The sequence below is a fragment of the Lepisosteus oculatus genome, chromosome 14 (assembly GCF_040954835.1).
Source record: "Lepisosteus oculatus isolate fLepOcu1 chromosome 14, fLepOcu1.hap2, whole genome shotgun sequence".
Classification (NCBI taxonomy): Eukaryota; Metazoa; Chordata; class Actinopteri; order Semionotiformes; family Lepisosteidae; genus Lepisosteus; species Lepisosteus oculatus.
Window position 1 is genome coordinate 4,957,736 of NC_090709.1, and position 19,301 is coordinate 4,977,036.

At 48.7% G+C, this 19,301-nt stretch overlaps 1 protein-coding gene, 2 non-coding genes and 1 pseudogene across 3 annotated transcripts in view; 2 read left to right on the top strand and 2 right to left on the bottom strand.

The window, feature by feature from the left end:
* LOC102695046 (zinc finger protein 721-like) overlaps window positions 1-19,301 on the bottom strand; it is a 1,154,024-nt pseudogene that overhangs the window by 616,829 nt on the left and 517,894 nt on the right.
* LOC138242831 (zona pellucida sperm-binding protein 3-like) overlaps window positions 1-19,301 on the top strand; it is a 496,704-nt gene that overhangs the window by 223,617 nt on the left and 253,786 nt on the right. Inside the window, exons 2-4 of the mRNA XM_069198398.1 lie at window positions 15,011-15,538; window positions 15,640-15,755; window positions 15,831-15,937. Coding sequence (XP_069054499.1) covers window positions 15,395-15,538; window positions 15,640-15,755; window positions 15,831-15,937 — 367 coding nt within the window. The 5' untranslated portion in view covers window positions 15,011-15,394. The remainder of the gene's footprint in view (window positions 1-15,010; window positions 15,539-15,639; window positions 15,756-15,830; window positions 15,938-19,301) is intronic.
* On the top strand, window positions 2,441-2,605 carry LOC138243645 (U1 spliceosomal RNA). Its single transcript, XR_011192298.1, has one exon. It is a non-coding gene; the product is annotated as a U1 spliceosomal RNA (small nuclear RNA).
* trnaf-gaa (transfer RNA phenylalanine (anticodon GAA)) lies at window positions 4,174-4,246 on the bottom strand. The gene has a single exon. It is a non-coding gene; the product is annotated as a tRNA-Phe (tRNA).

A 19,301-nucleotide genomic window follows, 5' to 3' on the forward strand; every position in this document is an offset into this window, starting at 1 on the left:
CATATTATGTGTTTTCACCCAGTTGACTCCAGTTAGTAACAGTTCACCCAGTTAATAGCCACTTTTTATGCGCGAAAAACGGGTGATCTTTCTATCTCGTGATCAGCTTAGTATCTTTCTGTAAGTTTTTTTCTTCTTAATTAAACGTTTAAAATACATGAATTTCATAAAGACAACACACGTTTCGTACAGAAAAAATTAATATTCTGTTCTCTTCCTGGTATGTATAACAGATAAGCAGGTCTTATTTTCCCAATTGCTTTTTTCCACTGTATTTATCATATTGGCTAGCCGATGTCCTCTCTTAGCTAGGTAATGTTACTTGTGGATGTGCTTCTGCGTTGCGTAGAAGCACATGTATCCATAGAAAGTGTATTATACTACTATTTGAGCTACAGTACATAAAAATAATTATATCGTTATTAATTTCTTTAGGTACTTGATTCCATATTATATTCCATATTAATCAAATTCTAAAAGTATGCTTTTGTTTACTCCGATAACGAGCACATTCACAGAAAATGTTAATATCTTATGACTTTTCCCAAAGTATATAAAGTTAAGATGGTCAGAAGGAGCATGTAAAAACGTTTCCGAAACGTGGTAAAATCTTACTACATGTAAGACTTTGATGCTTAAAATGTTTAGGAAGAAAGTGGAATACTGGTGTGTATTTTTTCTTTAAAAATCACGAGGTTGTTCGTTGTGGCTTTTAGAAAATCAATCGTCAGAACAACTAACAACGCACACACACGGGTTCAATACACGAGATACATTTATTCATATAAATTGTGCACCAAACATATACTAGTCTGCCTGGATACGAGCGGTAGACCTTACTGTGAGGGTTATCAATATACAAGGTATATAATCTCGAAGAGATGCCAACACAAAGAGATACACAACAGAGAATATATGTCAATATATATCGTTCGGTTACCAAATCGCTAATCAGTGTTATTACCCACTGTTACTCTAAACTCGGAAGTAAATACATTACTCATGAATTAAATTGATAACAGCTTGTGTTGAGGTACAATTGAATTCTCGAGACACAATGTAGAACATGGGGTTTACTTATCCACTGTGTATGGATTTGGAATCTCCCGGCACGAACACCAAACCAGCTGACAGGCTCTGTTGCAGCCTCTGTTCCAGCGGTTGTCCAATGGGCGTTGTCCCGGCGTCCTCTGGCTACCGGCCAACCAGTTGAGGTACAGCTCGGAGTAGGACGGGCGGAGGAATCTGACTGCGGCGCGCAGGGCAGTCATTGCTCCGAGGAGATCTACCAGCAGTCCAGCTGGCTAGTAGAAAGTCTCTATGCACAGAGTGTGACCGCGAGTCCTCACAAGTCACTCTTTTGCCTGGGAAGAAGCTGGTTCGTTCCTGGTCCAGCGCTGCTTCTGAATAAGCTATTCAGGTTGTCGATGAGGGTCCAACTGTAGGCTGCCGTTGATCAAGCGGATCATTCACGTTGGTAGAATTCTGAGTACGTATGGGATCCTCGGCCTCGCGCTTAGAACAAAGTCCAAGTCCCTTTGCAGACAACAGCAGTTGTCACGTGATTGTCTCTGAGGATGCGCGAAAAATGCCAAGGAGAACCCCGATCTGAGCTTGCGCTCCCTTTTTGACCAAGACATAGATGTGTGCTGATTGGTTGAGAGTTTGGCGGGCATTAGAGACCCACGTGGTATTACCACGCCCTGCCAGTCCCTGATTGGTTGGTCAAGGTGAGATATGAGTCACTTACTCTTGACACTTAGGAATGCAGTCCAGATGTCCATTCGGCACTCCCTAGACAGATAGGCACCAATGGATGACCATTGATCATGATAGCCAGGCTAAGCTAAGTGCATCCCCATCTGGGAGCTGTCCATTATCAAAAGAAAACATCTTAAATCAACCTGCATGAATACTTTCTCTGTGGCTGCACCACAAAGATGGAGGGTGAGATGGGGCCTCATTTAGGACAGAATACCACCGCCTAATTCTGTCTTATTAACAAGCATTGCCGCTACAACGGCATCTCTCCTGTCAAACTTCCTCCTGACGTGTTTGACAGGATCTGGGCCGTGGTGAACAGTGGGAAAGACGCCCTGTGGAGAGTGAGGAACATGGGGCTGTTCAAAGGCATCGAGGTCCCAGTCAAGGCAGCAGGTAGCCTGGCCCTGTTCATCACCCGAGAGAACTATTACCTCAGAGATCTGTGGAGAGAAGGGAGAGAGGAAGCAGAAAATCTGTGGGAAATTGAGAGCATAGGTCAATATCTCAAGAAACTGTGAAAAACATTATCATGTTTAAGTAAAGAATGTGATTTGCACCAGAAAAAAATAAATTGTTGCTATATAACTGGTACCGTGTCAAAATGTAATGAGATGTGATTATATATACTGTTTTAAGTATGTATATTAATGTAAAGCTTTCTAATTTGTGATGTCCTGTATTTTTTTGTGAAAAGAAAATAAAGTTCTTAAAAAATCGATTCACCCAGGGCGAGGCTCGGCCATTGCACTCCGGCTGTGCTGACCCCTGCGAATTCCCCAAATGTGGGAATCTCGACTGCATAATTTCTGGTAGTGGGGGACTGCGTTCGTGCTCTCTCCTGATGTGCTTGGTCCAATATCAGATACGGGAGAGTTATGACACCACGAGCTGCGATAGGATCCCAGTTCGAAAGGAGTCGATGCCACTGCTGGTTCCCGGTTTCTTTTAGTTAGAGGTCTGGAGAAGCATTTCAAGCTGGTTACACTACTACTTCCGGACATTCATTCCCTTTTCAAAGTCAGTCGTTTTGCTGTTGTCTGCATTATTTAGGCTGATTATCGAGGTTAGCCTTTATTTGGTCATGGGGGTCTCGGTACTGTATGCTAATTCTCAAGACAGTTTCACACGTTTTCTGATTGCTAGGTTCTGTACCAGTGCAGACATGTCAAACAGTGAATGGCTGTACCTCTATTGTATCCATGCTCAATGAATGAAATCAGTAATAAATGAATATATGTATAGTTATATGAAAAACAAGTGGTTTATCGACTCATCTTCATTTGCAGATTTAGAGGCAGCTTCGATATTCGGGGGAGGTGTAAAACATGGTGCTGATCTTTGGAAAGCAGGAGGCAAAACTGACACGTTCTCATACAAGGAGCTGAAACCAGGCCACCTGGGTGAAGATCAGGTATAGTAACCGCTAGACCATATGGGAGCATACAGCCATGTTGTGCGTTCGTCATGTAAGCAAACTGTAATTGCTGCCTCCATGACCTGCTTGATGGAGAAACACACAAGAGAGTTGGCACTCAGAGTGTCAAAGGGTTGATGTATACTAGGGCTCAGTTGAAATGCAGCGTCAGGACTTTTCCGACTGGTGTCACACAAAGAGAGTACATCCTTTCCTACTGGCTGTGTATGTCTCGGTAACTCGCTGTTATCGTATAGTGCTCAGAATTTGTGTTGTGGCCGCAACAACCCTGGTTCGAATCCGCATACTGGCAGAATAGGAGGAGTACTGCCTGACTGGATCATTGATGAACGACAGAGGCCACTCCGACCTCTTCTTGGTTTTCTTCAATGACTTACTAAGGATCTTATTCACATTCGCCCATGCAGGGGAAGCCAGTTACACCAAAGCAAACGCAGGAAAGTGCATTTCAAGCAGAGACCAGGAGGGACTTGTTTACACCGAGAGTGGGCGGAGAATGGAACAATGCACCCAGCCCTGTTGCTGGAGCCGATTCTTGATGAGATCTTGGGCTCACTAAGAGGCCCCCGCTGGATGCTAATCTTTCTGTTGTTCTTGCAGGTCCTGCGCTGCTTTTGAGCCGACAGAGCTCGTCCTGCTCTGTCGGCACAGCCCGATTGCAAATGATCGGCTCCACGTACAGAAGGAACGTGCGTTTGGTACAAGAGTGCACGAAGGCACCGGAAATACATTGGGAACAAATGACCGGTCGTTCAAGACCTCTGTGAAGTACAGGAGTGTGCAAAACGAGGCTGCTTCCACCCGATCTCGAACCGGGGACCTTTCGCGTGCTAGGCAAACGTGATAGCCGCTACACTACGGAAACCTGCAGGGACCGCTGTTGGTGCCTTGCTTGCGTTTCGGGCTGAGAAAGGGACGCGTCACTTTAGGCAGGGTGTGCTGGAGAGAGGAACAAAGGGCGCGATGAAACAAAATACCAAAACCCGGGATCAAACCAGGGACCTTTAGATCTTCAGTCTAACGCTCTCCCAACTGAGCTATTTCGGCGGTGCACAAAGCCCACAGCCACCTGCTCCAGCCTTCCTGTGTTGTGGCATGAGCGCACCAAGAGTAGCGGGAGAGTGTTGCAGGAACGTCACTCAGAAGGAAAGCCACCCAGCTGCGCCCTCTGAGCTCTGTCCAGCACATCTTCCTCGCATGGACTCCTGCCTGCGACGGGCAGGAAACAATTAGCAAGAACAGAACGACACCCCATGGGTGTCTCATGACCGCACCTTAGGTTGTGACACGTGCAGGTGTGAGGGGTTGCCGGGCTACTTTGGAGCAGAGCTTGGGTGGAGGGGGGGCGGGAAAGCAGACAAAGAGGTGACACCTCAAGGTCTGCAGGATCACAGCTCTCCGCCGCCCCAGGCTTCCGCTCGATAAGCTACTGGACACACCCGCCCCTCCTCACACAGACCGTGGAAAAGCCCCCGAGTGGGAGGGCTCTCTCTTCCTCCCAGGAGCTCTTGGACACGACGCACAGACAGGGCGCGGGGACCTGCCGCCTGCAAACACGGCTCCAGGCAGGACTCCACTCCGCAGGAGCCGCAGAGCAGAGGAGATGGGGGAAGCTTAGCTCCTGTGCAGAGACCTGAGCTGTTGTTCCTGCGGACGCTGTCTTTTCTGCACTCGGGGTAGGAGTGAATGTTGAGTTGCCCTTAGAAATGAAGCAGAGCACTTCAACGGCACGGGTGTGTGTGTGTGCGTGCGCCCTGGTGATTCTGGGAGACAGATCGAACCTGGGCTAAAAGAGAGGGGGCTTAGCCCTCTTCCATTTGCTAGTTCAAAGTTGTACAACCCATTTGTATCTGCTAGGTGGCGCAGTCGTCGTGCACAAAGAACGCTTTGAAAAGCGTCAAAGGCAGGTCATTCCGAGTTGGTTGTTTGTGTTTTCCGTTCAGACGCGAAATGCTGAAATGATCTCTCGGCTCCTCGGTTGTCATCCCTGACATCCCACCCCCGCCACTCTCCACGTAAAGAAGTGTTGTATGGCCCTGACACCCACCCCTCCACTCTCTGCATAAAGCAGTGTTGTTAAGCCTTGACATCCCACACCCTCCACTATCTGCGTTAAGCACTTTCGTATGGCCCTGACATCCCACCCCCGTCACTCTCTGCATAATGCAGTCTCGTGAGGCCCTGACATCCCAACCCCACCACTCTCTGTGTAAAGCAGTATCATCAGGCCCTGACATCCCACCCCTGCCACTCTCTGCGTAAAGTAGTATGGTCAGGCTCTGACATCCCACCCACGACACTCTCTGCCTAAAGCACTGTCATATGGCCCTGACACTCACCCCTCCACTCTCTGCGTTAAGCAGTGTTGTCAGGCCCTGACACCCACCGCTCCGCTCTCTGCATAAACCAGTGTCTTCATGCACTGACATCCCACCCCCGCCAATCTCTGCGTAAGGCAGTATCGTCAGGCCCTGACATCCAACCCCAGCCACTCTCTGAATAAATAAGTGTCGTATAGCCCTGACACCCATCCCTCCACTCTCTGCATTAAGCAGTCTCGTCAGGGCCTGACATCCCACCCCCGCCACTCTCTGCGTAAAGCACTGTCATATGGCCCTGACACTCACCCCTCCACTCTCTGCGTTAAGCACTGTCGTATGGCACTGACACCCACCCCTCCACTCTCTGCAGGAAGCAGTGTCTTCATGCCCTGACATCCCACCCCCGCCACTCTCCACGTAAAGAAGTGTCGTATGGCCCTGAAACCCACCCCTCCACTCTCTGCATAAAGCAGTGTTGTTAAGCCTTGACATCCCACACCCTCCACTATCTGCGTTAAGCACTTTCGTATGGCCCTGACATCCCAGCCTCGCCGCTCACTGCATTAAGCACTGTCGTATGGACCTGACACCCACCCCCTCCACTCTCTGCGTAAAGAAGTGTCATATGGCCCTGATACCAACCCCTCCACTCTCTGCATTAAGCAGTGCTGTCAGGCTCTGACATCCCAACCCCGCCACTCTCTGCGTAAGGAATTGTCGTATGGCCCTGACACCCACCCCTCCATTTTCTACAAAAAGCATTGTCTTCATGCCCTGACATCCCAAACTCACCACTGTCTGCGTAAAGAAATGTCGTATGGCCCTAACATCTAACCCCCGCCACTCTCTGCGATAAGCAGTATCGTCAGGCCCTGACATCCCACCCCAGCCACTCTCTGCGTAAAGAAGTGTCGCATGGCCCTGACACCCACCCCTCAACTCTCTGCATAATGCAGTCTTGTGAGGCCCTGACATCCCAACCCCGCCACTCTCTGTGTAAAGCAGTATCATCAGGCCCTGACATCCCACCCCTGCCACTCTCTGCGAAAAGAAGTGTCGTATGGCCCTGATACCCACCCCTCCATTCTCTGCATAAACCAGTGTCTTCTTGCCCTGACATCCCACCCCTGCCACTCTCTGCGTAAAGATGTGTCGCATGGGCCTGACACCCACCCCTCAACTCTCTGCAGAATGCAGTCTCGTGAGGCCCTGACATCCCAACCCCGCCACTCTCTGTGTAAAGCACTGTCGTATGGCCCTGACATCACACCCCTCCACTCTTTGCATTAACCCCTGTCGTATGGCCCTGACACCCACCCCTCCACTCTCTGCATAAAGCAGTGTCGTATGGCCCTGACATCCCAGCCTCGCCGCTCACTGTGTTAAACACTGTCATATGGCCCTGACACCAACCCCCTAAACTCTCTGCGTAAAGAAGTGTCATATGGCCCTGATACCAACCCCTCCACTCTCTGCATTAAGCAGTGCTGTCAGGCTCTGACATCCCAACCCCGCCACTCTCTGCGTAAAGAATTGTTGTATGGCCCTGACACCCACCCCTCCACTCTCTGCATAAAGCAGTGTCCTCAAGCCCTGACATCCCACCCCCGCCACTATCTGTGTAAAGCAGTATCGTCAGGCCCTGACATCCCACCCCTGCCACTCTCTGCGAAAAGAAGTGTCGTATGGCCCTGATACCCACCCCTCCATTCTCTGCATAAACCAGTGTCTTCTTGCCCTGACATCCCACCCCCGCCACTCTCTGCGTAAAGCAGTATCGTCAGGCCCTGACTTCCCACCCCCGCCACTCTCTGCGTTAACCCCTGTCGTATAGCCCTGACACCCACCCCTGCACACTCTGCATAAAGCAGTGTTGTCAAACCCTGACATCCCACACCCTCCACTATCTGCGTAATGCACTGTCGTATGGCCCTGACATCCAACCCCCGCCAATCTCTGCGTAAAGCAGTATCGTCAGGCCCTGACATCCAACCCCCACCACTCTCTGAATAAATAAGTGCCGTATAGCCCTGACACCCACCCCTCCACTCTTTGCATTAAGCAGTCTCGTCAGGCCCTGACATCCCACCCCCTCCACTCTCTGCGTAAAGCAGTATGGTCAGGCCCTGACATCCCACCCACGCTACTCTCTGCCTAAAGCACTGTCACATGGCCCTGACACTCACCCCTCCACTCTCTTCGTTAACACTGTCGTATGGCCCTGACATCCCAGCCTCGCCGCTCACTGCGTTAAGCACTGTCGTATGGCCCTGACACCCACCCCTCCACTCTCTGCGAAAAGCAGTGTCGTCAAGCCCTGACATCCCACCCCCGCCACTATCTGCGTAAAGCAGTATCGTCAGGCCCTGACACTCACCCCTCCACTCTCTGCGTTAAGCAGTGCTGTCAGGCTCTGACATCCCAACCCCGCCACTCTCTGCCTAAAGAATTGTCGTATGGCCCCGACACCCACCCCTCCATTTTCTACAAAAAGCATTGTCTTCATGCCCATACATCCCAAACTCACCACTGTCTGCGTAAAGAAATGTCGTATGGCCCTAACATCTAACCCCCGCCACTCTCTACGATAAGCAGTATCGTCAGGCCCTGACATCCCACCCCAGCCACTCTCTGCGTAAAGAAGTGTCGCATGGCCCTGACACCCACCCCTCAACTCTCTGCATAATGCAGTCTTGTGAGGCCCTGACATCCCAACCCCGCCACTCTCTGTGTAAAGCAGTATCATCAGGCCCTGACATCCCACCCCTGCCACTCTCTGCGTAAAGTAGTATTGTCAGGCTCTGACATCCCACCCACGACACTCTCTGCCTAAAGCACTGTCATATGGCCCTGACACTCACCCCTCCACTCTCTGCGTTAAGCAGTGTTGTCAGGCCCTGACACCCACCCCTCCACTCTCTGCATGAAGCAGTGTATTTATGCCCTGACATCCCACCCCTCCACTCTCTGCATAAACCAGTGTCTTCATGCACTGACATCCCACCCCCGCCAATCTCTGCGTAAAGCAGTATCGTCAGGCCCTGACATCCCACCCCCGCCACTTTCTGCGTAAAGCACTGTCATATGGCCCTGACACTCACCCCTCCACTCTCTGCGTTAAGCACGGTCGTATGGCCCTGACATCCCAGCCTCGCCGCTCACTGCGTTAAGCACTGTCGTATGGCCCTGACACCCACCCCTCCACTCTCTGCGAAAAGAAGTGTCGTATGGCCCTGATACCCACCCCTCCACTCTCTGCGTTAAGCAGTGCTGTCAGGATCTGACATCCCAAACCCGCGACTCTCTCCGTAAAGAATTGTCGTATGGCCCTGACACCCACCCCTCCATTCTCTGCATAAACCAGTGTCTTCATGCCCTGAAATCCCACTCCTGCCACCCTCTACGTAAAGAAGTGTCATATGGCCCTGATACCAACCCCTCCACTCTCTGCGTTACGCAGTGCTGTCAGGCTCTGACATCCCAGCCTCGCCGCTCACTGCGTTAACCCCTGTCGTATGGCCTTGAAACCCACCCTTCCACTCTGCATAAAGAAGTCTCATCAGGCCCTGACATCCCACCCCCGCCACTCTCTGCATTAAGCACTGTCGTATGGCCCTGAGACCCACCCCTCCACTCTCTGCGTAAAGCACTGTCGTATGGCCCTGACATCCAACCCCTTCCACTCTCTGCGTATAGCAGTATCGTCAGGCCCTGACATCCCACCCCTGCCACTCTGTGCGTAAAGAAGTGTCTTATGGCCATGACACCCACCCCTCCACTCTCTGCGTTAAGCAGTGTTGTCAGGCCCTGACATCCCACCCCCGCCACTCTCTGCATAAAGCAGTACGGTCAGGCTCTGACATCCTACCCCCGCCACCTTCTGCCTAAAGCACTGTCATATGGCCCTGACACCCACCCCTCCACTCTCTGCGTTAAGCAGTGTTGTCAGGCCCTGACATCCCGCCCCCTCCACTCTGCGTAAAGCACTGTCGTATAGCCCTGACATCCCAGCCTCGCCACTCACTGCGTTAAGCACTGTCATATGGCCCTGAGACCCACCCCTCCACTCTCTACGTAAAGAAGTGTCGTATGGCCCTGACATCCCATCCCCGCTACTCTCTGCATAAATCAGTGTCAAGTAATAGGTTTATTCCATGCTGAAAAAAAGAAGAAAGAGAACACAACGTTTTCGGCCGTGGAGCCTTCTTCAGGTGTGAGAGAGACAGGGCAGTAGGCAAAGGTAAAGTAGCGGGAGAACAAAGGTTGGGAGGGAGGAGGAGTGAGAGGCGGGAGCAGGGGACAGAAAGAGAGGCCAATCAAGAGGTGTGAAGTCAGAATGGGTGCAGAGAGGTGTGAAGTCAGAATGGGTGCAGAGAGGTGTGAAATGAAACTTCCAATGAATGGAGAAAATTTAAAAGAACAGTAATCTGTCTTTAAGGGAAGGGAGAATGTGTGATCCTAGCTGCAGAATAATTTTAGTTTCAGTGGTCTTTCTGATGTATGAGTTCGGAAAACCGTCTTTGAGAACACAGACGGAGAGATTAGAGTGGTCGTGGCCGTCAAAGGAATGCAGTTTTTACGGCGGGAGTTCCTGATCGGGTTGATGGTCCCGGGGGTGTTTTTGGCTCGGGCAAGGGCCTTGTCAATCACACTGCTGGGGTATCCTCTGTTGATGAAAAATGAGTACATTTCGAGGGCTTGGTTCTCGAAGTCGATGTCGTCGCTGCATAATCGTCGTAACCTAAGGAATTGTGAAAAAGGAAGAGAGTTTTTAGTGTGGTTGGGGTGAAATTAGCTGTACAGGAGGTAGCTGTGTGAATCCGTGGGTTTGTAATAAACTGAAGTGGACAGTCGGGGGTAGTTGATAGACAAGTGGATGTCTAGAAACGGAAGAGTGGTGGAAGATATGTTAACCGTATATTTGAGGGACGGGTGGAAGTTGGTGAAATGGTGCAGGAAGAACTCAAGCTGATCGTTGGAGCATGTGGCGGCACCGACGCAGTCATCAATATATCGCTTGTAGAGGTCAGGGACATAGCCAGTGTAGGAAGCGAAGAAGCGTTCTTCTACCCAGCTGACAAAAATGTTGGCATAGCTGGGTCCCATTCTGGTGCCCATGGCAACTCCACTGACCTGTTGGTAAAAAAGATTATTGAAAGAGAATGCGTTCAGTGTGAGGACCAATTCTGCACGGCGTACCAGGGTGTGGGTGGGTGGATCAAGCACTGTGCGTTTGTCCAGCGTGTGCTTGAGGGCTGTAAGGCCGTCATTATGGGGAATGACGGTGTACAGAGATGTGATGTCCATGGTAAAAATGTAGCATTCGGTACCCTGAAATTGGAAATCATTAAAAAGTTGGAGCGCGTTGTTGGTGTCTTTGATGTATGACGGAAGATCTTCAACCAGCAGTCTCATGAGGCTGTCGAGAAAGGCTGAGATGTAAGTAGTTGGACAGTTACATGCTGATACGATGGGGCGTCCAGGGGTGTCCGGTTTGTGGATTTTGGGGAGGAGGAAAAATTGAGATACCTATGGATGTTCCATGATGAGCCAGTTCGCCTCCTGGGGGAGCTCGTTACTGCTGATAAAAAGGGAAATGGTGGATACCACTTCCTTTTGGTAGTCAGTGGTAGGGTCCTGTTGGAGAGGGAGGTAGGCAGAAGTGTCAGTTAGTTGTCTAGAGGCTTCAAAGATATATAGATCCTTACGCCACACCACAACAGCACCTCCTTTGTCCGCTGGTTTGATGACAATATCATCCCTGTTGCGGAGAGACTGGAGAGCCTGATTTTCTCCTTGGGTGAGGTTAGACCTATGTTTACTGGGTATAGGGAGTGCCTTGGGAGCTTGATTAGTGCATTGGTTGATGAAATAATCAACTGGTGGAAAACGGCCAGAGGAGGGAGTCCAACAGCTCTGTTTGGGATTAATGTTGTTAATGACATCAATAACCAGGTTGTTATCAGCTGCCTGTGAAGAGAAATTGTCGGCAAAATGTGCTCTGAGACGGATCCTGCGGTAAAAGCGGTTAAGGTCGACATTGGTCTGGGTGATGTCCAGTTTCCTGGGAACTGGTACAAAACTGAGCCCTTTGCTGAGGAGGGATCGCTCATCCTGTGAAAGGGAAAGGTCAGAAGGTATGGTGACAACAAGGTTAGGGTTGGTGAGGGTGTTCGGGGTGTTGATGGTTTTCTTCTGTAGAAGATGACTGAGTTTTTTGTCCTTCTCTGTAGTGAGAAACTGGTAGAGTTTAGAGTTGAGAGATCTAATGAGGTTAGTTATGAAGGGAAGATGATGTGGAGCTGTCAGCCGTAGAAATTCCTTAGCCTCTTTGATGTTGTTGTGGATAATCTGTTTTTTGAGGGAGAAAATGGTAGAGAGCATTAGTTTCCTAGAAAATTGTTTTAGAAGTCTCTGAGTGTTACTCTGGGTGGTATCAGAGTCAAAAGAAAAGGTATTAAATTTAAGGCGAAATCCTTTAGGGATGATATTATGTCGACGACATCTGTAAAGGAATAGAAGGTGGTTAGAAAGCCTGGTCTTGGAAGAGATAGCTGTAAAGAGACGGAATGCTGGTTTAGTGAGAGAAGCGGGCAAGTGGCCCAGGGAGGAAGAGAAGGTATGACGAAGAGATCTAGAAAAAGATTTGGAGGAAGGCATAGTGGGTCGCATATATTTTCGTTTTTCTCTTTTTTACATAACACGCTTTCGAGAAATAGACTGTCTTGTAATGAAAGCTGCATTAGAAAATGTGTATCTAAATTAAAATCGGGAATATGTCTTTTGCGTTATTCAGCTTTCTTAGCGCTTGGGTCTCGATTCAGATATTGCAATGAAAGCAACAGGGGAGTAAGTTGTCCTTTTCTAAATCAAAGGTGATCTGCTCACAAGGAAGTATAAAAACTTCAGCGTTTACTTTTTGAAGACCGCAAATTGTCGAAACACTGTCGCTTCATAAGCTAATAAGTAACATTTCTGAGCACGCATTGTATTACTAATGCTATTATTAATTAAAAAAAAGCTTAAATTCACATAATGGAATTTGGACGGCTCAAAGTAGTCTATTCCTTGTACACCTTTACTTGCCCGCTGAGTAGAGTTTTAACCAACGGCAGCAGAAGTAGCACTAATAGCAACAGTGTGGTTAGAGTGTCACAATACACTCTATGAAAGAATTGCGGCTTCAGATCGTTTTGTTCTGTTGAAGCTGCCTACAGGCTCCGATTTGCTGACATTGGCTGTGATCTTTTTCATGAAATTCTTCACATATTTGAAATATTTAATTCGGGTTCGCCTAATACACGATGCAACCCGTACCTGCAGCAGAATGCTGTGGCACACGAAGCCGTTTTGTTTATCGGTTGTAAGGATTGAGGAGCGTACTACAAATCAAGCAAGCGAAAAGAAAATTAAACAGGAGTCAGGAGTTTTTGGATTGCTAATCCATTGTGCTCTGCTCATCTAGGTTCAAATTCCATTCTTGTCATGGTTAAGGCCTGAGACGTGTGTGTTTTTTCTAAACAGTGTTTGCATTTGTTTCCTCCTTTACTCCTGTAAACTCAGGATTTTTTTTTCTTTGGTGGCAACAATACGCTTCTGCAATACAGTAAATGGTAGACTCTGCTTTCAAATTAGCTGCACCAGGCATTCGGATACAGAAAAACACAGGGATTTAAAATTCAGAAATATGAATGGCCAATTTCTTACAGCTAGGGTTTTTACGTTTTCTTATTTAGCGATTTTAGCTTGTCCTGCATTGATTTGTGTATCAATCTTTTAACAATTCATTAAAATGCTAACAATATGTAAAATCAAAACAACAGCACCTTTAAATGCTGGGGAGACAGGTAGTTGTTTTTTTCATCAGATGCCAATCTCTAATGCTGTGTGTGAGAGCTTACATACCTTTCCTTTTCTCACATTTTCTGACAACTATTCCAAAGGGGCACCCTGTCAGCTCCTAATACTTTTTAAAAGTCTGCCTGCATGTTTGATTATTGTCGTTGTATTTAGAAAAAGTTCAATATTGATCATAACTAAAGAAAATTAGGATCACGAATAAAAAAAGGGCTGAAGATGCGAGTCGCTCTTGAATCAGAGCTGGGCGACACGGGCTTCTGTTCTGATATGATTGTACGAAAAGCAGGAGGAATCTCTTCTCTCCTATGGAGCATGAGCTGAATCAGGAGTGAGACATTTCGTATGCTCGTGCATATGTTAACGTATGACCTACATCGTAAAACTAAATTAAAAACTAACATTAAGTTGTCAAAGACATTCATTTATACTGTATACAAACAAGAGACACACATAGTAATGATTCTACATTAGCTTGTCCTGCACTGATCAGACTAATTGAAATGTATGAAAGCCCGTTTCCGCCAGGGAGTTACAAAAAAACGCGCTATGGTATCGCAGAATTCCGGCTAAGTAACTCAGAATTGCGACTTAGTAACTCACAACTCCGACTTTATATCTCACATTTGCAACTTCGAAATAGCCCATATTTCATTGTCTGTCCTTTTGTTATTGTAACGGATTCGGGTTCTACCCAGCAAGACCTGGGTTTGAGCCACTACAGTGAGGCACGAAGTAGGGTGGGAGCGGCGAGGGCACAAGCCCTAGAACCCGAATCCGTTACAATAACAAAAGGACAGACAATGAAATATGGGCTATTTCGAAGTCGCAAATGTGAGAGATAAAGTCAAAATTCTGAGTTTTTAGGTCGCAATTCTATGATTCTAAGTCACAATTCAGAGATACCATAGTGCGTTTTTTTTTACTCCCTGGTGGAAACGGGCTTCCATAGGTTCTCAGTGCTGCGAAGCAAAAGCAATCTCTGGAAAATCAGACAAATTATTATCAGATCATGTCAAAAGCTGATCAGTATTTCTTTACTGGGAAGCAAAGAAATGCTTGTATTACACATTTTAATATGACATGCAATTACACATGAAAAATAGTAAAATTATTTTCATTGCGGTACGTGTTGATAGAACAGCCCCCTCGATAAAAGAAAGTGTGGACGGACGTGTCGCATGTTCCGTACTCTGTCTGACAGCGAGTTTAACACACTTTCCTCGGAAATTAGAAACTAATTGAACAATAAATTAATCTGAGCAAATTTTACACGTGTGGGTGATTTAATTCTGTCGAAATTGCGTGGAACTCCTCCGCTGAGGTCAGATACACACGGGAAAGTGTTCAGGCGGCTTCACGGAGTCCCGCCTCAGACTGGAAGCAGGTTCTAATTAGACGCTGAGAACAATCCGGGTCTCTGTGTGTAATTGATTGTGTTGATTGAGCGGTAGTGTGACCAGGTGTGCGGTAGCAGGTCCTGCCAGTATAAAAACCTAGTCACCGCGTTCACACTTTATGCTTTCTTGCTTCAACACGGTTTTGTGGTTTACTTATTTTACTCCTGTAGCAATTAAGCGGGACGTTAATTTGGCGATGCGCTCGTTTCTCTTTATCCTGTGCCTGTGCGCAGGGGCCGGGCTCCCCGCACTGGTCTCCGCCGGGCCGGCTGGCTTGGACTCTCGGGAATTGGCGCTCCAGGCCGACCTCCCGGCTCCTGAAGATGCAGCCCAGTTGGAGGACTTGAACCTGGCAGATGCGCCCTCCGAAGACCTCTCTGCAAGCGAGAACGACTCGCAGTCCTTGGCTCCCGACTTTCGCCGCCTTCCCGTATCCAGAGACGCGTACTCGCCCTACTTCGACAAGGAGAAGATGAAGCCCGAAGCCGGCAGCCGCCCCTTACCCGCCTACATCAAGAGCGTCCTGTTTCCTCCCCAGCGAGGGCGGCGGGCGGCAGCCGGCTCGCCCGGCCATCGGGGGCACCCGAGGAGTGGCTGTGTGGTGCGACTCCAGCAGGATGTATGTGAGGGTCAGTCGGCTGCTGTTCGGCTTCAGCTGTCGGCCATCGGAGGTGACCTTGGGCAACTGCAGCGTCAGCCGAACCACACGCAGTTACTTCTACTTCATCTACGGGCTTCACGAGTGCGACACCGAGCGATCGGTAAGCGGGTCTTCATCTACAGGCAGTGTATCGATGTGAGCTGTAGGGCTAGTGTCGGGGTTGTCTTTCCTGTGAATATCCCTTCCTCTGTGACCCTGCAGGTTGTCCAGGGCCGCCTGGTGTACTCCAACACTCTCCGCTATGCCCTGCCCTCCTCCAGTGCGCCTGTGCATCTCTTCATTCCCTTCTCTGTGCCGGTCAAGTGCTCCTACAACAGGTAGGCAGGGCTCTGCTGCTGCTGAGAAGCCGCTGGGAAAGTGTCCAGAAGCCCCTCATCCCCTCTGTCCTGCAGGTTCCACTACTCCTACAAGGTTGGCTATGTCCCCACGTGGGCCAGGAGAAGGACCTTCTTCAAGGACCTGAAGAACAAGCACAGCTTTGTGCTGCTCACCACCAACTGTAAGCTCCTTGAGTGAGTGGCTCCTCCTGCCTGCAACGGGTGCTGTGTGCAGGTGTAATGCTGCCTCTGGATGTGAACCAGACTGTGGCAGCTGTAGTGCCTAGAGCTGCCAGCTTGCCTTCACTGATGGCAGAAGGTCCTTCTCTGTCCCTCTATTGGCCTTGATCCCTTAATGCTGTGACCTTCCCTCTTGCAGCATGAAGTGACTGAGCTGTACATGCACTGTGTCATGGCTGTGGCTCCTGCTAAAGCAACACCAGGGACCAAGTCCTGCACCTACAACAGGGAGGCGAAGAGGTACTTCTGCAAGGAGCCTGCTGAGGGTGTTCTGGGACATGCCAGGTGGAGGCCTCACCTGTCCTCCTCAACTCCAGGTGGGAGGAGCTGTATGGTGACCATGAGGTCTGTGCCTGCTGTGAGTCCAGGTGTGCTGGCAGCTGGAATGAAGGTGGGTCTGGTTCTCTATCCCTTGTGGATGCATCTCTGCCCAAGAGACAACCATGCTTGGACAACTGAGGAATGATCCCATGCTGGACAAAGGGACTGTTTAGATGAGTAGCATCACTGTGGGACTCTGGGTATAGCAGATCCCTCACTCCTGGGTGCTGCTTGTCCACAGGTACCAGGAGCCTGGTGACCAGCAGTCGGGTGGCTGTGGCACCGGTAGAAGCTCCTTTGGATGTGGGAGCTGACTGGACTGAGGATGAGGAGGGAGACCCTCAGAGCTCCAGTGAAGATGCTGAGAGCACCAGTGAGGATGTGGAGGGGGCAGAGGACTTTGGAGATGTTAGCCAGTGGACAGGTAGGGTCTGGCAGGAGGAGCTCCTGTAGGGGTGGGTGTCCTGCAGTGTAGCTGGATTGTTCTCCTTCTTCCTCCCCAGGTGCCTGAATGAAGGCTCCAGCCTGGCCCTTGTGACTCTCCTGCCTCCACTTGCCTTGTAATGGCAACATCTCAATAAAGCTGTGAAAGACCCTTCTGCTTGCCCTTGTTTCTTTATGGTTTATAGGTTTGAATGGGGTGGAGAGATTCAAGGAAAGTGAGACCCATTAATCAATGAAAGTATTTGTGGGGGGGTTCCCCTTTCAAGAATGCTTCTTGTATTGCTGCCAATGAGGACTGAAAATGTCTGGAGTAATAAAGCATTGTACTGGGGGAATATGGCTGCATTATTCCTTGGGCAGGGCAGTGTGACTTTTTTTTTTTACTGTGGGAGAGACAGAGGTGTTCAACATACTGGAAATCCTCCCATTTCCAAGAGGGGTAGTGCTTATGGAGTGTGAGTTGCTACTGTAGTGCCCGGTAAGAGTGAGATCTGGTGTCCTATTCTAGGCTGCACAAACTGTCTAAAATAAACACAAGGAAGGAATTGTCAACAGGGGCTTGGTGTAAAGTAGGCCTTCCCTTCCTTAGCAGAGGAACGATACTGGTGCACAAACATCAGTGAATAATGGTGCAGTTAGAATCTTGGAGGTCTTGTCTTATGGGTGTTGGTTTCACAGCAGTGGTATTGGACAGTCATGAGAAGTATTAGGATTGAGACTGGAGATCCCAGTACTTGACTGGGAAGACAGGTGTTCACAACCACCTCTACCAGCAGCACAGACTGTGTAGATTGAGACTGAATGCTTACTACACAAAGCCTCTCCCCTGTTTCAGTGTCCCATGTCATGAATTTCAAGTGAATCCTAGTCTCCCTTTGTGACTACCTATAATTTGCACAAATCCTGCTGGCCTACTAACACTGTTAATTTTTAGCCCTACTGCACTGCCCTATTAAAGCTTCAAGGATTTAGGACAAACTATTTTATATAATGGTTCCAAAGGTGGCTTCTCAAAGTACTTGACATAATTACAATTAGAATACACAGGATAAAACTGTTCCAATAGACAGAGGAGACCATGGATGGTGGTACTAAGGAAAGTAGAAGCAGAGGGGTAAAGAATGGAACCAGTTCAGTAAAGGCTCTTCTACAGAAGAAGGTGTTGAGTCTGAATTTGAAGGAGTTTAGGGAAGGTGACTCTGGTATCCTTGGGGAGAGAGTTCCAGAGCTTGGGTGCATAACAGGAGAGGGCCTTGTCACTCACACAGTGTAGACGGGCTTGGGGGACAGTTAGGAGACCAGAATAAGAAGAGCGAAGGTTATGAGGTGGGGAGTAGGGTGATAATAGATCAAACTGCTATTGAGGTGCAACTGAAATGTGACAGCATGTTCTACAATTTATGCAAGAAAGGGTAATGTTAGGCTTTTATGGACCGTTGGTACAACAGCAGTGCTCAAGGATTCATTTCTAATATTGAGGACAATGGGTTATATACCCATAGTTCTTACCAAAGGATCAGAGACCTTTTGCTATATAAAAAGACTACTTTCCACCACTAATTTGTACAGGTTTGGTTCATTTGGGTTTTATCAGTTAAACATTTAAGTGAAGTCATTGTCCTGCTCGCAGCCGAGCCCGACACACGGTACCGTCTGGTTTCTGTCGCTGGGCGCTCACCCTGCGGTCCATATGGGTCCTAATGCCCCAGTATACGGTAGTGGCAATTTCTCTAAGGAAACAAATACTCCACATCAGTCTGAATGCCACATTCTTCATTGGTCCCATAACATCACAGAAATATAAAAACAAAACTACTCACTCTTTAATCTCGTCTAATCCAAGACGCACCAAATATCACAGTCTTCTTTTAACACGCGTTCTGTGATTCCTCTTTGTAGCAGAAATGACAACCGAGGAGCCGAGAGATCATTTCAGCATTTCGCATCTGAACGGAAAACACAAACGACCAACTTGGAATGACTTGCTTTTGACGCTTTTCAAAGCGTTCTTTGTGCACGACAACTGCGCCACCAAGCAAACTACATAAATATGAGAAAACACGCAAGAGAGTTGTCACTCAGAGTGTCGAAGGGTCGATGTATACTGGGGCTCAGTTGAAATGCAACGTCAGGACTTTTCCGAATTATTTCACACGAAGAGAGCACAGCCCTTTCCGCCCTGCCGCGTGTGTCTCGGTAACTCGCTGTGATCGTATAGTGGTCAGTACTTTGCGTTGTGGCTGCAACAACCCCGGTTTGAATCCGGGTCACGGCAGAATAGGGGTGTCTGCTTTTACTACTTGCACGAATGAAGGCAAAAAAAAGCCAATCGATGTGAACGAACGACGCTTTGCAGAGGAGTACTGCCTGACTGGATCGTTGATGAACGACAGAGGCCACTCCGACCTCTTCTCGGTTTTCTTCAATGACTTACTAAGGATCTTCTTCACATTCGCCCATGCAGGGGAAGCCAGTTACACCAAAGCAAACGCAGGAAAGTGCATTTCAAGCAGAGACCAGGAGGGACTTGTTTACACCGAG